A 17,560-nucleotide genomic window follows, 5' to 3' on the forward strand; every position below is an offset into this window, starting at 1 on the left:
TGAGTCGGCTCTTCACATCAGGTGGCCATCAGGAGCTTTAAGATCTAGTTCCCTGACCAGGGATTGAAACTGGGCCCCCTGCATTGGAAGCACAGAGCCTTAGCCATTGGACGACGAAGGAATTGTGTGGCCTTACCTTAAAATCTTTCAATTTCAACACATGGTAATACCCTGGACTTATCAAATGTCCCGTGACCAGAAACTTGGGCCCAGTTCAAATTCTGTATTGAACTGGGGCTTTCCAAGGTGGGAAGATTGGGCTGAGATCCAAGGAGTTTTCATAGAATTGGGAACAGTTGTAAGTACATTTCTCCCTAGCAGTATTCCTATAAACTAGAAATAGTATCTTTATCAAAACAACATAATAATGTAGGAAGATTGGAGTTAGAGAATAAGAGTTAAAGTCAAATTATGACCCTTTTGTGTAGCACATAAGTTACATTACACCAGGCAGATTATCATCAGCAGGGAAAGAATCTGTCAAATAGTACAGTGATTTTAAAAATGGATTTCACTTGTTTTGGGTATCTCATGAGTATGAAGCATCCCTGGTGGTGCAGTGGTAAAGAACCAGTCTATCAATTCAGGAGCTGTGGGTTCAATCCCTGGGTCAGGAAGATCCCCTGGAGAAGGAAATGGCAACCCAGTCTAGTATTCTTGCCTGTAGAATTCCCAAGGATAGAGGAGCCGGGTGTGCTACAGTCTGTGGAGCTGCAAAGAGGCAGACACGACTGAGCAACTAAACGACAACAATCACGAGAGGATAGCCAACTAAATTTCTTCATGTGATACTTTCTAAAAAGCACTATCATATTTCATACTAAAACACAAAATGCATATATGTATATAAATGCATGCATGTTTATGCATTAAATTATATAATATTTATACACTAATATCTTATAATCCTTGGGGCTTCTTTGGTGGCTGAGATGGTAAAAGAATCTGCCTGCAATGCAGGAGATCCAGGTTCAATTCTTGGGTCAGGAAGATCCCCTGGAGAAAGCAATGGCTGCCCACTCCAGCATTCTCTTGTCCATGAGAATTCCATGGACAGAGGGGCCTGGTGGTCTACAGTCCATAGGGTTACAGAGACAGACATGACTGAGTGACTAATACTTTAATTACATTCACTTTCACCTTATAATCCTAACTTTAGGCTAAAGAGTGGAAATAAATTTGAACCTACAGCATGATTTAGAACAATTTATCCTTCACATACACTGTCTTCAAAAATTTCATCCCTGATATTTTTGGATACTATTTTGCCCATCTAATTTACTTTCTATTTACAGCACCTTAAAAAAGTCTTGTCCACCAGTAGATGCTCGATAATTGCTTATAAACCACATAGATTAAAGCGGCTGTCAAGATGAGATAATATATAAATACGTATGAGTTAAATAAATGCTATATTCTCAGTGTGTCTTCACTAGTCATGAACACCAGCTCTCCATAGCATCTGATCTAACTGAAGGAATCCCATAAAAGAGCTCAGTTCAGCTGTTTTATCTTTGGAGTAGAGTTTTATTTGGCTGCAGCAGCATGATGGCAATTTCCCCACTGATGCTTAAGCTCTATTTTGCTCTTATTCAGTTTTCCAAGAAACCTACCTTCATTTTTAGGAGGCTACATCACCAAATGAGGCAATTAAACCCAAAAGAAATCTACTTCTTCAGAACCTTTTTATCCCATGCTAGATATCCGTACTTTCCAGAAACGTCTCATTATTATGACACTTTCATGCCTTCTATCTTCATACTCCCTAATAACAGTGAGAAATCAGTAGCATTTTTTCCCTATAATTTCACACCGAGCAGATAACCTCTCTAGATGTTTCATTATACCAGTGGAAGGAGACTGAATTATGGTTTGTGCTCAAAGAGAGAATGACAGTAAGCCAGCAGAGATTTTTTTATGCTATATCACTGTTTAACCCAAGCAACAAGACATTTTTGTTCTTCATCTTTAACTGTGCACTGAAATATATATATATATATATATATATATAATTGCTATTTTAGTCTCTAAGTTGTGTCCAACTCTTTTGCAACCCCATGGACTGTAGCCTGCCAGGCTCCCCGTCCAGGGGATTTTCTAAGCAAGAATCCTGGAGTGGGTTGCCATTTCCTTCTCCAGGGGATCTTCCCAACCCAAGGATCAAACTCACATCTCCTACATTGGCAGGCAGATTCTTTACCACTGAGCCACCAAAGGAGATACACACGCATATATTTATACTTTAAACTGAGAAAATACTGAGAGAAATTTGCATAACTAATCAGAAAATATGTTAAGATCTAGATTCTCTGGTCTTTTAAAAAGAAATATTTTATATTAACTCAGTGCATAAAGAACTTTTTCAGCATTCAAAGAGGAGTAATCTATTAGATCTGCTTTTAGTGAGTTCTGCTTAAAACTGTTAGATACTAGTTCCTTGGGAATCAGGGCATTATCTGACTTGCTTTTGTATCCTCTGTACTAGGAGAGTCTCAATCAGGGGGCCCAACAGAATTTTCTCTGATAATACCAATGCTCTCTCTGCTGTCCCATGCAGTAGCCAGTAGTCATATATGAACTTCTGAAATGTGACTGATGAGGCACTGGATTTTTAGTTTTCAATTCTGTTTAAATGTTAAGTGCTATTTGACAGTTGTGGTTAGTGTGCCTGAATTTTTAATTTTATTTTACATCAATATGTTGAACTGCAAATCGATACATGTAGCTAATGGTAACTGTACTGGACCATGGACGTCTAGGACTTAGCATAAAAGAATAATTTTGAATGACTGACTGAATGAATAAATGATGAATAAGTACAGAATGACTCACCCTTGCTTCAAACTTTTCTAACATGCGTAAACAACCCATCTTCACAAGCCTACCTCTGATTCTTCCACTAATATACATCACTGTAGAAGACATGCTGCTGCTGCTGCTAAGTCACTTCAGTTGTGTCCGACTCTGTGCGACCTCATAGACGGCAGCCCACCAGGCTCCGCCGTCCCTGGGATTCTCCAAGCAAGAACACTGGAGTGGGTTGCCATTTCCTTCTCCCATGCATGAAAGTGAAAAGTGAAGTGAAGTCGCTCAGTAGAAGACATAATAATACCTCGCTAGTTGACCACCGAACCTGAATGGGTTCCTTTTAGCTTCTGTTGCTGGGAATGCCGCAGCATAAGCCTTTAGTGTCTTCCATCCTGTAATACCTGAAAACATTTCTGCAGTGAAAGAATTTTGAAACTATACCAGCATTTGTATGTTACCTACAAAGATAGAACGCCAGTGCTTAAATTTATTTCTTTTTACTGCTAGTCTATTGCCACGTATATGACACAAAACTGGACCAGCTGATGGGTTCACAGTCAACTTTGCCTTCATCATTGTCCTGGATATCCACTCAAATCACCACACAGTGCAGTTAATAATTGGAAACCGGGTTAAGTGACTTAAAAAAAAAAAAAAAGAAAGAAAGAGCTAGACAGAACTGTGATTTACTTGGTTTGCTTAATTTATAGAATCATGATGAATGACTATTACTGATACATATTATCTTTGCCACACATTAAGTACAAATCAGATTCTACCAGCAAGTGTTAACCAGCTAGCTATTCACAAAATGGCAATGCTGTGTCACATTTTATGGGATAATAGAGTGTTTTCTGCTCATAAAGCTTCAAAATTTAGTTAGGGATGCAAAGATGTCCAAGAAGCAAAATTAGACAACGAACAAGTCTGCAACAGCCTGCTAAACAGGGAGAGGATGATTGCAGGGAAAGTAATAAAATCCATAAATGGTTGATTACATAGTAATCAAGCCAAATACAAACTATCAATAAGGTATTGTATTAGCTTTATTACCTTATGATTACACTACTAATTGTCCCACTTTAGTTGCAAGTGCAAGGCAGTTGGAATTATGTTTCCATTTGGTCCCATTAGGGGCAGGAAACCTCCTTCTATTGATTGCATACTAGACGCCAGGTAAGACTTGGGGGCTTCCCATAGATTATCACATTTCATCTTTACAATCTGGTAATGAAACTGAGAAGGACTCTGTGGGACTGGTGGGCATGGAAACCTTTTTTTCCCATTTCTTATAGGCAAGACTCCAGCCTCCATGGCCTTTGCTGAGTTTCAAATGGCAGTTTAGAATAGTTGGTAATCAAGGGAGGAACAGCCAAGAAATCAGCTGAGACAGGATTCACAGGACCACAAAAGCGCATCAAGATGAGGAGACTGATCACCTGAGACCCTGCACATGCCCTAGTGTTGGCAGCAATCCCATAACAGGAGGGAAAGGGAGAGGACACAGCTTTTGAAAGAATGACATAGCCCCAGGACACAGCATAAACCGATTCGAATCAACTGGGACCAAGATGGCAGACAAGACCAGATCTTGATCCTCAAGCAGCAAGTGAAGGGACACACCCAGAGGGACCGTGACAGTTCCAAGGCCCTGTCAAAAGACCACCGAGTGGGCGGTGGACCAAATCCCGGAAATTTCCACCCCTTCCAAAAAACAGTCGGAATAACCCTCCCACTCATTAGCATATGAAATTACCCAGCCTATAAAAACTAACCGGGCCACATTTTGCAGCCACACTCGCCCTCCGCGATGGCTCACTCTCCGTCTGTGGCGTGCGCTTCTCTCTGAATCTGAATAAATCCGCTTCTTACTTATCACTCTGTCTCTCTCTGAATTTTTTCTGTGATGAGACATTAAGAACCTGAGATTTCTTAGACCCTGAAACCAGGTGCCATGGGTTTGGCTGGGTTCCAGTCCCAGTCTGAGGTAAACGGTTGCCCCACCCTTAAACTGTTGCTGTGAAACTCCTTGTCAAGTCCTCTTGGGTTGGGACGCACAGTTTTTCAGAGAGGCAGGAGACCACTGTGTCCTTCTTTGCCTGGAAAAACAATAAAGCTATTCTTTTCTACCTCAAAAACTCTTATCTCCAAGGTTTGATTTGGCACCCATGTACAAAGAGGCTGAGCTTTCAGAATAAAGAAGACGAGTAAATAATATCTCCAACTTATAATTGAGGATAATAAGGTTTCAAGGATTAAGAAATTTGGGATGCCCCTGGTGGTCCAGTGGTTAAGATTTTACCTTCCAATGCAGGGAGTGTGGGTTTGATCTGAGGTTCAGGCTAAGATCCCACAAGCTTCATGACCAAAAAATCAAAACATGAAACAGAAGCAACGAATTGTAACAAATTCCATAAAGACTTTAAAAATGATCCACATGACAAAAAAAATCTTAAGAAAGAAAGATTAAGACAATTCTCCTAAGAAATAGGCAGTAATATTTGGAGACATAATATTCAGAGACTTTCCAAGTTCCGTAACAACTATACAAGAAGAGTCTTTATAGAATAAAAAGAAAGAAAGAAAGAAAGAAAAAAAAAGACCCAGGGATGGATGAAAAAGGCAAATATATCTATTTCTCTAGATAATATATCCTAAAGTCACTCAATTTGGTGGTTGCTTTCACTCGCCTTTTCAGTGTAAAGAATATAATGGACTAAGAATATTACTTACAACACTTAACTATAAAAGGGTTTTGTGGATAATTGGGTTGTGGTCTAGCAAATAGGCTCCCCACTCTAACTCGAACCTCCAGACAGTATGTGGTCCATTTTAACATCCTTCAAGATTAAACTGCCTTAACAGCATCTTAAAGGACCCCAAATAATAATTCAAAAATCCTCCACATGTGGCATGAAAAGATTAGACAAGTCTTAAGCAGGCAGGGACTTAAATCCGGCTGATAATACAGTGCAGAAATTACATACCATAAAGGCAGAGGGAAGGAGCAAGGAGTTAGCCCAAGGAAGATATAATCAGGAGACACAAACCTGCCTATAAATCAAGCCTTTGTATTCTGGGTGATTATTTCATAAACTGGATCTTGGGCTGGTGATCTCTTTAAATGATTACCGCAGTATGTATGCACTTTCAGAAACACTTGCTGGCTGATTCATATTTCAGACGTATTTTCTATCAGGGTTGATTCCTTGAGAATATGGTTTTCATAATAGAGTTTATATTTTCAAATAATATGAAAAACTTGAAATTCAATTTGTATAAAACCTATGTCATTTTAGTGCACAATTACTACATCACATTTGGAAAAACCGTGATAAAATGAGCAAGCAATTGCATACCCAGACGGGACCCATTTTCAAAAGATAAGATCATTTTGTCAGGGAGAGAAAAATGAAAACATCCCCCCTGCCTCTGCCTCTAGATTCTGAAATTCTAACCAAGTAATAAACTCAGCCTTTGAACTTTCTCTAAAAACATAGAAAGATGAGGTTTATAAGAAGCTGAGAGAGAAGAGAAAGAGGAGGAGAAAGACAGGGGAGGAAGGGGAGGGAGAGAAGAAACAGCACAGGAGGGGAGGGAAGGGGGCAACGAAGCACGGGATCTCTAAGATGCTGGATCTTACTCAGAAATCAGTGTTTTATTGAACAGGCTTGGGGAAGATGAAGTGCTCCTTATCCTAGAAATAGTTTTAAATTGCCAAAGTGGCATTTTTGTGTTAACACAGAAGATAAAATACACATGTCCTACCTATTAGTTATGATAACATTATTTATTCATCCTAATATCTGTAATAAAGGCAGCGAGTGAGCGCCACAAGACTCTTAATCTAAATGAATTGAAGGAGGTAGCTGTTTTGCACATGTAAAAAGCTATTCTAAAAGTACTGTGTATCTAGCCTGAACTACTCCTGTCTACCCAGCTACTCAGTAAGAGATTAATTATTCAAGAAAGGTTCTCAATGAAACACAATCAGGTCACCCTCCAATAAACAATGGTCTGTGAAGGAAATAATTCTTACTCCATATAGTGTAAAAAGAGAGGTGATTTAATAAAACAATTGTTGTCATTAAAGGCCAAAATATGGTTAGCATTCTAAGGCCACTATCACTACCCTTAGTGAAGAAATTAAGACACCTTCATGTGTCAAAAACAGGATAATTTTCCACTTTCATTTTCTGGAGAAAACATAACTTGCATGCGATGATAATACCAACAAGCAACAGATTTTATTCATTCGAGTTTTTAATTTTATTTTATGCCTTATTATCATTTATGCTTAAATTTTAAGTAAATGCTTACCGAGACCAGTGCCCAGTGTGGCTTTCTATAAAAATTCTCAGACTACTTTCTGAAGGAGAAAGAATGGATGATATATAAAGGATCAAGGTGGCTGTCTTTGTAATAAAGCACTTATTTGAGGAGGAGGACAAGATGATTTAGGCATCAAAACTGCCTAGATAATACGTGAAAGCAAGCAGGATCCTGTGGGGCTCCTGGACATGATGGACACAGAAGCCTTCCCATCCTTTCCATTCCACACCCCACCCCGTTCCCTGTAGGGAACAGATCGCAGCCTCCATGACCTTCCTGGAGTTCCAAAAAGCAGATTCGAACAGTTGCTAATCCAGGAAGGAAAGGGATGCAAAGACAAGGAAGGAAGGGCTAAGAAACAACACTGCAGCTTTGGGGCAGGGGCCTGGGTCTGCCTCAAGGGCTACACGCAACAATGCCTATAAGTCCTTTATGGAATTACAACCCAGCAAATGGAAGATGGCAGCATTCTTCAACTGGAGAAGACCACTCATGCATGCGTGTGTGCTAAGTCACTTCAGTCATGTCCAACTCTTTGCCACCCCATGGATTGTAGCCCGCCAGGCTCCTCTGTCCATGGGATTCTCCAGGCAAGAATACTGGAGTGGACTGCCATGCCCTCCTGCAGGGGATCTTCCTGACTCAGAGATAGAACCGGCATCTCCTGCATTGGCAGCCAAGTTCTTTTCCAGTAGTGCCACCTGGGAAGCCCAAAGACCACTTGAGACCAGACTAAAGGAACCAGCTCATAAAGATTATATCAAGAGAAGAGATAAAAAGGAATGCAAGCAATTATACTCTTGAACATAAAACTCCTCAGCAAACTCCCCTGGGTGGGGACACATAGTTTTTGAGGGTAGGAGTCCACTGTGTCCCCCTTTGACTGGCAAAGCAATAAAGCTATTCTTTTCTAATTCACCCAAAACTCTTATCTCCAAGATTCAATTTGGTACCACACACAGAGGCTGAGCATACGCCAGAGGCCATCACAGGTAAGGGGCTCATAAGCAAATCTACGATTCAGAGTTCTTACATTTCATTGAACAAATTCTTACAAGTTTCCTTACCTATTTTATTATTGTTACATATTTAAAACATTTGCTTCCTTAAGAAGCTTCTTAGAGCTTTAAGTGCTATTACTCATTACATAGCTATGCTTTCTTAATGTGTCTCAGTCACTGTGAACAGCGTTAGAAACACAGTGGATATTCATTAAATATACTTGTCAGTTGAATTATGCCATTGCTTGCGCTTTATAAAAGCTAATGCCATATGTGTGTAATACAAATAATCACAGACTGATTTTTTTTATTATTAATTATACCAAACACATTGTATCATGAGTACTTTTTTTTTTTTTTTTTAATGAAATGAGGTATTACTATTAGTCAGTTTCGAAGTGGAAGACTTTCTTCTCTCTTGACTTGGAAAGGCTGGCCTTTAAAAAAAAATTCTGGAAATTGATTTTCAAGCTGGATACTTAGGAAAAGTGGTATTGATAGAAGAAAAAGAACATTGCTCAGTCTTAGAAATGAGGCTGACTGCAGAATTTTTATCAGCAATGTAATGTAATCATAGCCAGTCAGCCCAGAAAAGTACACAAAAACAATTCCAGGGATAATAGTTGGATTAGGAAGCAAAGAATTCAGACAATCCATAGAAATTGGATCTTCTGAAAATGAACATGCTTTTAAAGTTTAAGTTCTACCATGAAAAAACTAAACAAGATCTTTTTAGAGAATTTTTATGGGTTTTTCAACTATCAGTCTGTGTACACAATATGGCATATACCATTTAAACATATATATATATATTTTTTTTGACCTAATTTGTTTTTATTCAGGTTTATTGATTAAAAATACCAAATATTTATAAAAGTCATTGATTATCTATATATATGTATGATCTATAAAGAGAGAGTCAATGGGAAAATTGATGTCTCAAATTATATGTGACCATTAACACTACGAAGTGGAAATCAGCATTATTTACTGATTTAAACCCAAAGAGCAACGAAACATTCTTTAGAAGAGAACCCTGGAAGCAGGAGCACCTTTGCTGGCACATGGCAGGAAGCTGCACCAGGCCCCGTGCTCAGGAGCGCCCCACGTAGAGCGTGGAGTGATGTGCTGCTGTAGCTTCTGGATCCTGCAAACTATTTAGCTGGTCCTGCTTGCGTGCCTGCATTTTCTCTATATGACCTGAAATCTGCACATTTCTATGGCTTTAAATATGCTGTGTGAGGTTTTATTTCTGTGATGCACGTATCTCTCAGACTTGTACAACTTAGTCTTCTCCTCACTCCCCAACAAATCCTTTATCCCAATCTGTTCTCATCTGGTCTTTTGAAGTCTTAGCTACATGAGAAAAGGAACAGAGATTCTTCTGCCCAGAGTAAAACATGGTGCCAGCACCCAGACTACCTCTCAGAATCTTCTCTAACTTGCTGATTTCAAATCCCTAACAAGTAACCTAATCCAAAGATTATTTTCTCTTATTTACCAATTAAAATATTTCTGATTTCTACTTCATGTTCTTCCAAAAGCATGTGAGGTGATTTTGAAGATAGAGTTTTAAATAAAATGATTGGGAATACAAATAAAACAGCATCATTTGAAAAAAAAAATACAAACAGGAGTAGATGAAACTAGGTGTCTAAATGTCTAAATAACGGATGTACTTCGTTAGAAGTAGTCATTTAGTTCATTTAACCGTTAGATTACAACTTTTTAAAACTCTTAACAAAATAAAGTTGGCAAACAACTCATTGACAATCAACCTTTCCAAATAACATCAGAAGTTTTAGTAGAAAATTCATAATGTTGTAAGAAATACAGAACTCTCTTTTAAAAGTGCAGTTTGGGGGCTGTTTGTTCCTTGATAAAAGGAGAAATCACTAAATTATAATTTGGTCAGAGAACATTTAGCAGCATTATTTTGTTTGTGGAGCTTAATATAGCCATTTACATGATAGGATAGTGAGATTGCCCAGTAGAAATTATCAATTTACATTTCTTGAATCTGGGTTTGCTTTTGGAAGCTTCTGTACGGCATTCAGTGCATGAGCAAGTTCCTGAATAAGCCCCTGTACTGAGAAGTCCTACACCATTGGTTTTTCTCTGATGTAATACTTTTCATACACAAACTCGGAAAAATCTGAAAAAAAAAAAAAAAATCAGTGCAGGAGGCTGAACCCCAATGCTGATGATGAAGTTCTGGCAGCTAGAGTCACTCATTCACTCGGGAGTGGAAATGTAGACCGGATGGATTGATCAGGCCTTCCTAGTTGTTAATTTGTTGCTCTGCAGACCCACCAAAGTGAGGAGGCCATTTTGTAAAAGTTATCTTATCCTTAAAAACCTTCAGGGTAAATGTGTTGCTCCAGAAATCTATTTTGTCACCTCAATAAACTACTATGAAGGGATTCAAAGATATCACCTACGAAAATGAGCACTTCCTAACTTGGCCCTTCCCGTCGCATACTCACGCTCAGGCTGAGTGGCCACCTTGATGGGCTGAGAGCTCTCCCCAGGCCCCCACTGGTTGTAGGCTGCAACCCGGAAGGTGTACATGGCTTCTGGCTTCAGGTTCCCCACGGTGAACTGGAGGGACCCGGGCTGCGACGTGTTCACTGCTCGTTCCCTGGGAAACAAAAGTCACAGGAAAAGATGATTCCCACGTGAACACTTTCAGGCACAACCTTTACTTAACAAGCGAGAGCAGTAAGGTGGATCCAAAGGTTCCTTTCCTGTCGACGCTGCATGTAAGGCAAGGTCTCAGAGGCTCACTCTGGGAGGCAAACGGACTGGAAGGGCCTACAAATAAATGTTGCAGGGTTTCTGGGGAGTTCAAGTTTATGCCATTCCCATGAACCTTGCGTACTAAAGTCTTTCCCCTTGACACTTTACCATTTAGCGTCAAACTCATAACAAAGAGCTAGTAAAATAAGAATGAACATCTGGAGTGCAGGCAGGAAGATGCATTTTGCAAACACTGAGCTAATGACAGAAATTAGGGTTTCGATTATTCCACAAATCAGTCTTTGTCAGTACTGCCAACCAATGCGTTATTTTCTTCCATTATAGGAAAGGGAAAGGCAGATGCTAAATGCCGATGTGTATAGAGATTGAAGTCCTGTGGTTATGTTAAGTGAAGTTAGTAAAAGGAAGTAGACTCCCTCCTGTGTGAGGAGGAAGTACAATACACATCTTCTTGCCTTTTCTTCAAGCCACTACTATATGATGATTCCCATTCATTTTCCAATTAAAACCTTCCTTAGTGTGTGTGCATATGCTAAGTCACTTCAGTTGTGTCTGACACTTTGTGACTCTATGGACTGTAGCCTGCCAGGCTTCTTGGTCCATGGGATATTCCAGGCAAGAAAACTGGAGTGGTTTGCCAAGGCCTCCTCCAGGGGATCTTCCTTAGTGGTTCCAAACAAATGAATTAATATGCTGATCATGGTGGGATTTATAGTACATATTAAGAGAAGACAAAGCCTATGGATATAGATCCTAACACATTAGAAACAAGAACCTCTGAAGTATGCTTTAAGGACATACATGGTTTCAGATATTTATATCCTCACAGGTCTCGGGTAATTGAATGTGAAGAAAGAGTTCCTTCTAAGCCACTCAACTGTTTCTTAAGGTTTCTATTTCTAGATGCTACCTCTTGCATCTCAGTGGAATTATATGTTCATTTCAATTTTACAAGTTTTATTTTGTTTCAGGGAGATATTCCAAATGAAATCTGTTTTTCTGACAGGGCAAATTAAGTTTCCAAAGAGAAAAGTGAAAGCAAAGTTCTAAGGGGATGAATGGTGATTCTTGGGTATATATACACTCTTACTTTCACTGATATGACTGAGACTGGCTGGCTCCTCCTCAAACTCATTTCTCCTTCTCCACGCACTGGATCCTATGTCCTGGCCCTCGTGAAGCCTAGATGAACCCATGGGACTGGGTTTAACCAATGATGTCCATGCTGACTCCAGGCCTAGCGAGAGGAGCCACATAGCAGCAGGCAGACTTTGGAACCAAACACTGATGATGTGTGTGCTCAGTCGTTCAGTCATGTCCAACTCTTTGTGACCCCATGGACTGTAGCCTGCCAGGCTCCTCTGTTCATGGTATTTCCCAGGCAAGAATATGGGAGTGGGTTGTCATTTCCTACTGCAGGGTATAGTCTCAACCCAGGGATCAAACCTGCGTCTTTTGCATCTTCCTGCATTGGAAGGCAGATTCTTTACCATTGAGTCACTTGGGAAGCCCCACATCATGATGGAGGAGTCCAAATTCTGCAAGAATTCTGGAATGGACCTGTGAGAAGAACTGCCTGTCAATCAGGAACATCATTTTTTCTACTTTATAGAGTCAGAGAAACTAGAGCCATTATAAGCTTGAGGGTTTAGTTGTTATAGCAGTTAGCATGAGTTTATCTGGTACTGCTCGTAATTAAAATATGAAGCCTAGGTGTTAACCTAGGCAAGGAGGAGGGAGGCATGTGGTGTTAGTATTTAATAAGAACAGAGCTTTAGTTGGGAATTCTGGAGATAGAGGGTGGGGAGAGTTGCTCCACAGGTAAATGTATTTAATGCCATAGAACACTGAACTTCAAAATGGTTAGAATTTTAAGTGCTATGTTATGTATATTTTATCACAATAAACAAATGAAACCCAAGCATCCCATATGAATCTGGATATAGCCCAGGTTTAGGCATTCCTGTCAGAGAAGGCAATGGCACCCTACTCCAGCACTCTTGCCTGGAAAATCCCATGGATGGAGGGGCCTGGTGGGCTGCAGTCCATGGGGTCTGGAAGAGTCGGACACGACTGAGCGACTTCCCTTTCACTTTTCACTTTCCTGCATTGGAGAAGGAAATGGCAACCCACTCCCTTGCCTGGAGAATCCCAGGGACGGTGGAGCCGGGTGGGCTGCCATCTATGGGGTCGCACAGAGTCGGACACGGCTCAAGCAACTTAGCAGCAGCAGCAGCAGCAGCAGCAGCAGCAGCAGCAGGCATTCCTGTATGAGTACTGTGTTAAGTTGCCACAAGGCTGAATTATGACAGAGTTGGGGAGGGGTTTGGTGGGATTCCATAGTGACCTATAGTAAGACTAAGAAACATCAGATAATATCCCCATGTACCACACATCACACTCATTGACCCTATCAAACTAAAATTATTTAAGTCAATATATTACTTTTAAAAGAAAATCCTCATAATCAGATTGCACGCCTTATGAACGTACAGATTCCTGCATCTTATTTTCTTTCAGTAGAGGAGCTGCTATATGTATTTCTTCTCTTTTTATATAAATATGATGGTTTTATTAGCATTATTTTACAAATGCAAAAGTAAGATTTAGAGAAACAACATTTTTTTTTTTTTTTGCAAAGGACTCATAGTCAGCAAATCCCAGTTAAGAGTGAGATCTGGGGCTTCATTCTTAGGTCCAGAATCAGTATCATTCAACAACAGGGGAAAACAAGGGGCCTATTTGGATCATGGGCACTTTGGGTAGAAGACATGGAATTCTACAAGGAAGAAGGGACACTGGGTGTTCAGAAACCACTGTGAGGATGAGGGTAACTATCACCTGTTGTGAGTCGTTTCATGATATATTTTCTAGACCTTTGAGCAACATCAGTTCAGTTCAGTTCAGTTCACTCAGTCGTGTCTGACTCTTTGCGACCCCATGAATTGCAGCACTCCAGGCCTCCCTGTCCATCACCAACTCCTGGAGTTCACCCAAACTCATGTAGGTCCAATTTGCATGCCAAACTGCTTGGGTATCTATAAGGAAGGACAGCTTTCATGATTGACTTTATTTAGGTAATTACTAAATAATTTTTGTGAAATAGCTGTGTTCTAGGATGTGCTGGCATAACCCATTGAAAAGGCACTCTTCAAAGGAAAAAAGACAAGAACATCTGGGTGTGTCCAGGTAAGAATATCAAAGATCATATGATAGAGACGTCACTCACATAAAAAGGGGATGATGGATTTCATCACAAGGAAGGGAGTTTAGGTTCCTATAATCTCCAGCAGCTTTTTTTTTTTTTTTAATTTTTTAATTTTATTTTATTTTTTAACTTTACAATATTGTATTGGTTTTGCCACAGGTATACACGTGTTCCCCATCCTGAACCCTCCTCCCTCCTCCCTCCCCGTACCATCCCTCTGGGTCATCCCAGTGCACCAGCCCCAAGCATCCAGTATAGTGCATAGAACCTGGACTGGCGACTCATTTCATATATGATATTATACATGTTTCAATGCCATTCTCCCAAATCATCCCACCCTCTCCCTCTCCCACAGAGTCCAAAAGACTGTTCTATACATCAGTGTCTCTTTTGCTGTCTTGTATACAGGGTTATTGTTACCATCTTTCTAAATTCCATATATATGCGTTAGTATACTGTATTGGTGTTTTCCTTTCTGGCTTACTTCACTGTGTATAATAACCTCCAGTTTCATCCACCTCATTAGAACATTGTTCATCGCAGCACTGTTTATAATAGCCAGGACATGGGATCCAGCAGCTTTCAAAAATATCCCAAATTATGATATTAAGAGTTATGAAAAAGTTATGTTTATTGATATGGAAAACTGATATTTCTTCAATGTTATACACAATGTGAACAAAGAATCTTTACCACTAGTTTCTTCAACGTGGGCTCTTAATGGCTTTAAATACAGATTTAATCTAAGCATTTCCATGTTATGTGCCAATTTTCAGGAATCTACTTATCCTATCAGAGTGAGGTAACATCAAACTCCTAGGTAGATTAGGTAAAAGATTCAGGATTTTTAGGGCTTCCCAGATGGTGCAGTCATAAACAGTCTTCCTGCCAATGCAGGAGATGTGGGTTTGATCCCTGAGTTGGGAAGATTCCCTGGAGGAGAAAATGGCAACCCACTCCAGGGTTCTTGCCTGGAAAACCCCATGGACAAGAGCCTGATGTGCTGCAATCCATGGGGTCGCAAAGAGGGAGACATGACTGAGCGCACATGCACACACACAGCATTTTAAAGCCAAGGGCTGTTTTCCCAGCTTTCTCTTTAATTTATCTGAACCTCAGAGTTCTCAAGTGCTAACTGGTGCTATAAAAACATTTACCTCATAGAGTTTCTAGAGATTTCAATGAGATGCTGTATGTAAACCATATGAAGCAGTAGGCATGAGGCCTGGTATTCACGGAGTCTTCCATACATGGCACTTACTACTGCTTCTATTTCTATTATTATACAAAAAAAAAAAAAAAAATGACAACCTTATAGGAAGGAAGTGTTCTTGAGTCCAAAAGGACTTTCCACAATCTGAAGAGAGAAAGTAATAAGAGGTAAAATCACAAAGAAAAACATATAAATATTGACATTTTCTGTCAAGTTAATTTTGATTACAGAGATAAGTCAAATCAAAAAAAGTTGCCCCACGGATGTCGAGAATAGACCTGTGCTTGCTTGAGAGGAGGAGGGGGAGTGGAGGAGGAATGGATTGGGAGCTTGGGGTCAGCAGACGCCAACTGTTACACAGAGAACGGATAAACAGCAAGGTCCTACTGTAGAGCAGAGGGAGCTACATTCAAAATTTTGATAAACCATACTGGAAAAGAAAAGAAAAGAGAACATGTATATGCATATACACACATACACACATATATGAATACATGCATATGAATATATGCATGTATGCATATATAGTTACATATATATGAATCACTTTGCTGTACAACCAAAATGAACTCAACGATGTCAATCAGCTATACTTCAATTTTTTAAAGTCGTAAGAACTAGAGGCATCAGACAAGTTTCGATAATGAAAATGGCAATACTCTTTGAAAGGGAAGAGGCTTTGCCGGCAGCAATGGAGAAGGAATGGTGTCCCCCGAGTTTCCCAGCATAGTCCCCCAGCCCCGTGGTATCTGGGCTTTGGTGCCATGTTGCTTTGATGCTTCCTAGGCTCCTACGGGGTGACGTCAAATGTGACACCAATGAATTCCAAGAAAACAACATTTACGGCCATGTCACCCTCCACAGATGTGTTCAGTTACAAAGACTGGCAGGTGGCTTTTGATGACCCCATTTGTTCTTTAACAGCTGAAAGCAAACGTTTGTGAGTCGTCTCCCAACAAGGAAATAAAATTTGAATTTGGAAGGACAGCTTGTGACTTGTGTCTCTGGTTGCATGCTGCTGGCGATGGCAGGCACCTAAAGTAAACTCTCCATACCTCTGTCTTTAGGCAGTTAGCAATTAGGACTTCATTTTGCTCATTCTAGCCCATGTTCCTCTGTAAATGGGCAGATAAATGCACTAGGTTCTGAAGAACAGAGAGGTTAGGAGTTTGTCCAGTTACATGTTCAGTGGGTACTGCCTGTCACCGCACCAACCACTCCTGGGAAAGCGGCGGGGGACCCTGGCTGCATCTCCAAGAAGTTTTCGCTGATGACTCTGAAGACATAATTACCCATCAAACCCATAGAACTCAGAGTCATGATCTGTGGTGGCAGATGAACTGTCCAGAACATCATCACTCCACTTATTTTCCACTTGCCTCTGAGTCAGTGTGGGCAAGTGAAGATTAAGTTGACTGAAGCAGAGAGACCAGAATCCACTCACGGCCTATTCCTTCACTGACCATCCACAGAGTATAAATTATATAGTCTGTCTTCTTCTGCTAACTGGAAAAGGTGTAGGCAACTTGCCTTCTCTGACCTTCACGTGGAGACTAACAGGAGTTCGTTAATAAGAAGCACCTCTTTCTTGTAAATTCTGGTTCTCTGGGCTTTGGTTTACCTGGTTAAGGGTTCTTGGAAAATAACTACTATGTTCTAAAAGCATATACTCTGACCCAGTAACAATAATTCTGCTGCTTTGTTGAGATCAGGCTTTTCATCTAAAACCTCCTTATGGATAGGCTGGGGCCTGGGACCCTTTGCTGCAGTGCAGCTGTGCTTGTATCTGGATAACCCTGTCTTGGAGCAACAAAATACGAAGAAACTGTAAGGGACTAGAAGTAACTGCTTGCATGGGCACTTAGGGCAAATTCTGGATGGAAGATACAAAAAGACCAAAAAAGATACAAAGATACCAAGTGCCACTTCTGAGGAGCCTGGAGCAAAACCAGGGTACTGGGCATGCCCTCTGCACACAACGCCACCTAAGAAGGCATGGGCAAACCATGCAACCCACTCCTCTGGCCTGATCCCCAGACACACCCCTATCCTCACCCCTTACAAGGAACAAGTTTCCTCTCCCCTCGGGGAGTTAGCAAGCAAGAGAACCTGTGGTTGGTTTTCTCTCCCTGCTGCTGCAGCAGGGTCCCCAGTAAAGCTTTGCCTAAATTTCTTGTCTGGACTCTGATCAATTTCTATTAAGAAGGCCAAGAACCCTTGTTGGTAACACTTAAATGC

The 17,560-nt window shown here is 40.5% G+C and overlaps 1 protein-coding gene across 10 annotated transcripts in view; it reads right to left on the reverse strand.

Moving 5' to 3' along the window:
• DCC (DCC netrin 1 receptor) overlaps positions 1-17,560 on the reverse strand; it is a 1,367,203-nt gene that overhangs the window by 388,181 nt on the left and 961,462 nt on the right. For all 10 annotated transcript variants that reach the window (XM_044934810.2, XM_044934809.2, XM_044934814.2 and 7 more), the window contains one exon: positions 10,628-10,782. In XM_044934810.2, the coding sequence (XP_044790745.1) occupies positions 10,628-10,782 (155 nt within the window). The remainder of the gene's footprint in view (positions 1-10,627; positions 10,783-17,560) is intronic.

This window comes from Bubalus bubalis, chromosome 22 (assembly GCF_019923935.1).
Source record: "Bubalus bubalis isolate 160015118507 breed Murrah chromosome 22, NDDB_SH_1, whole genome shotgun sequence".
Taxonomy (NCBI): Eukaryota; Metazoa; Chordata; class Mammalia; order Artiodactyla; family Bovidae; genus Bubalus; species Bubalus bubalis.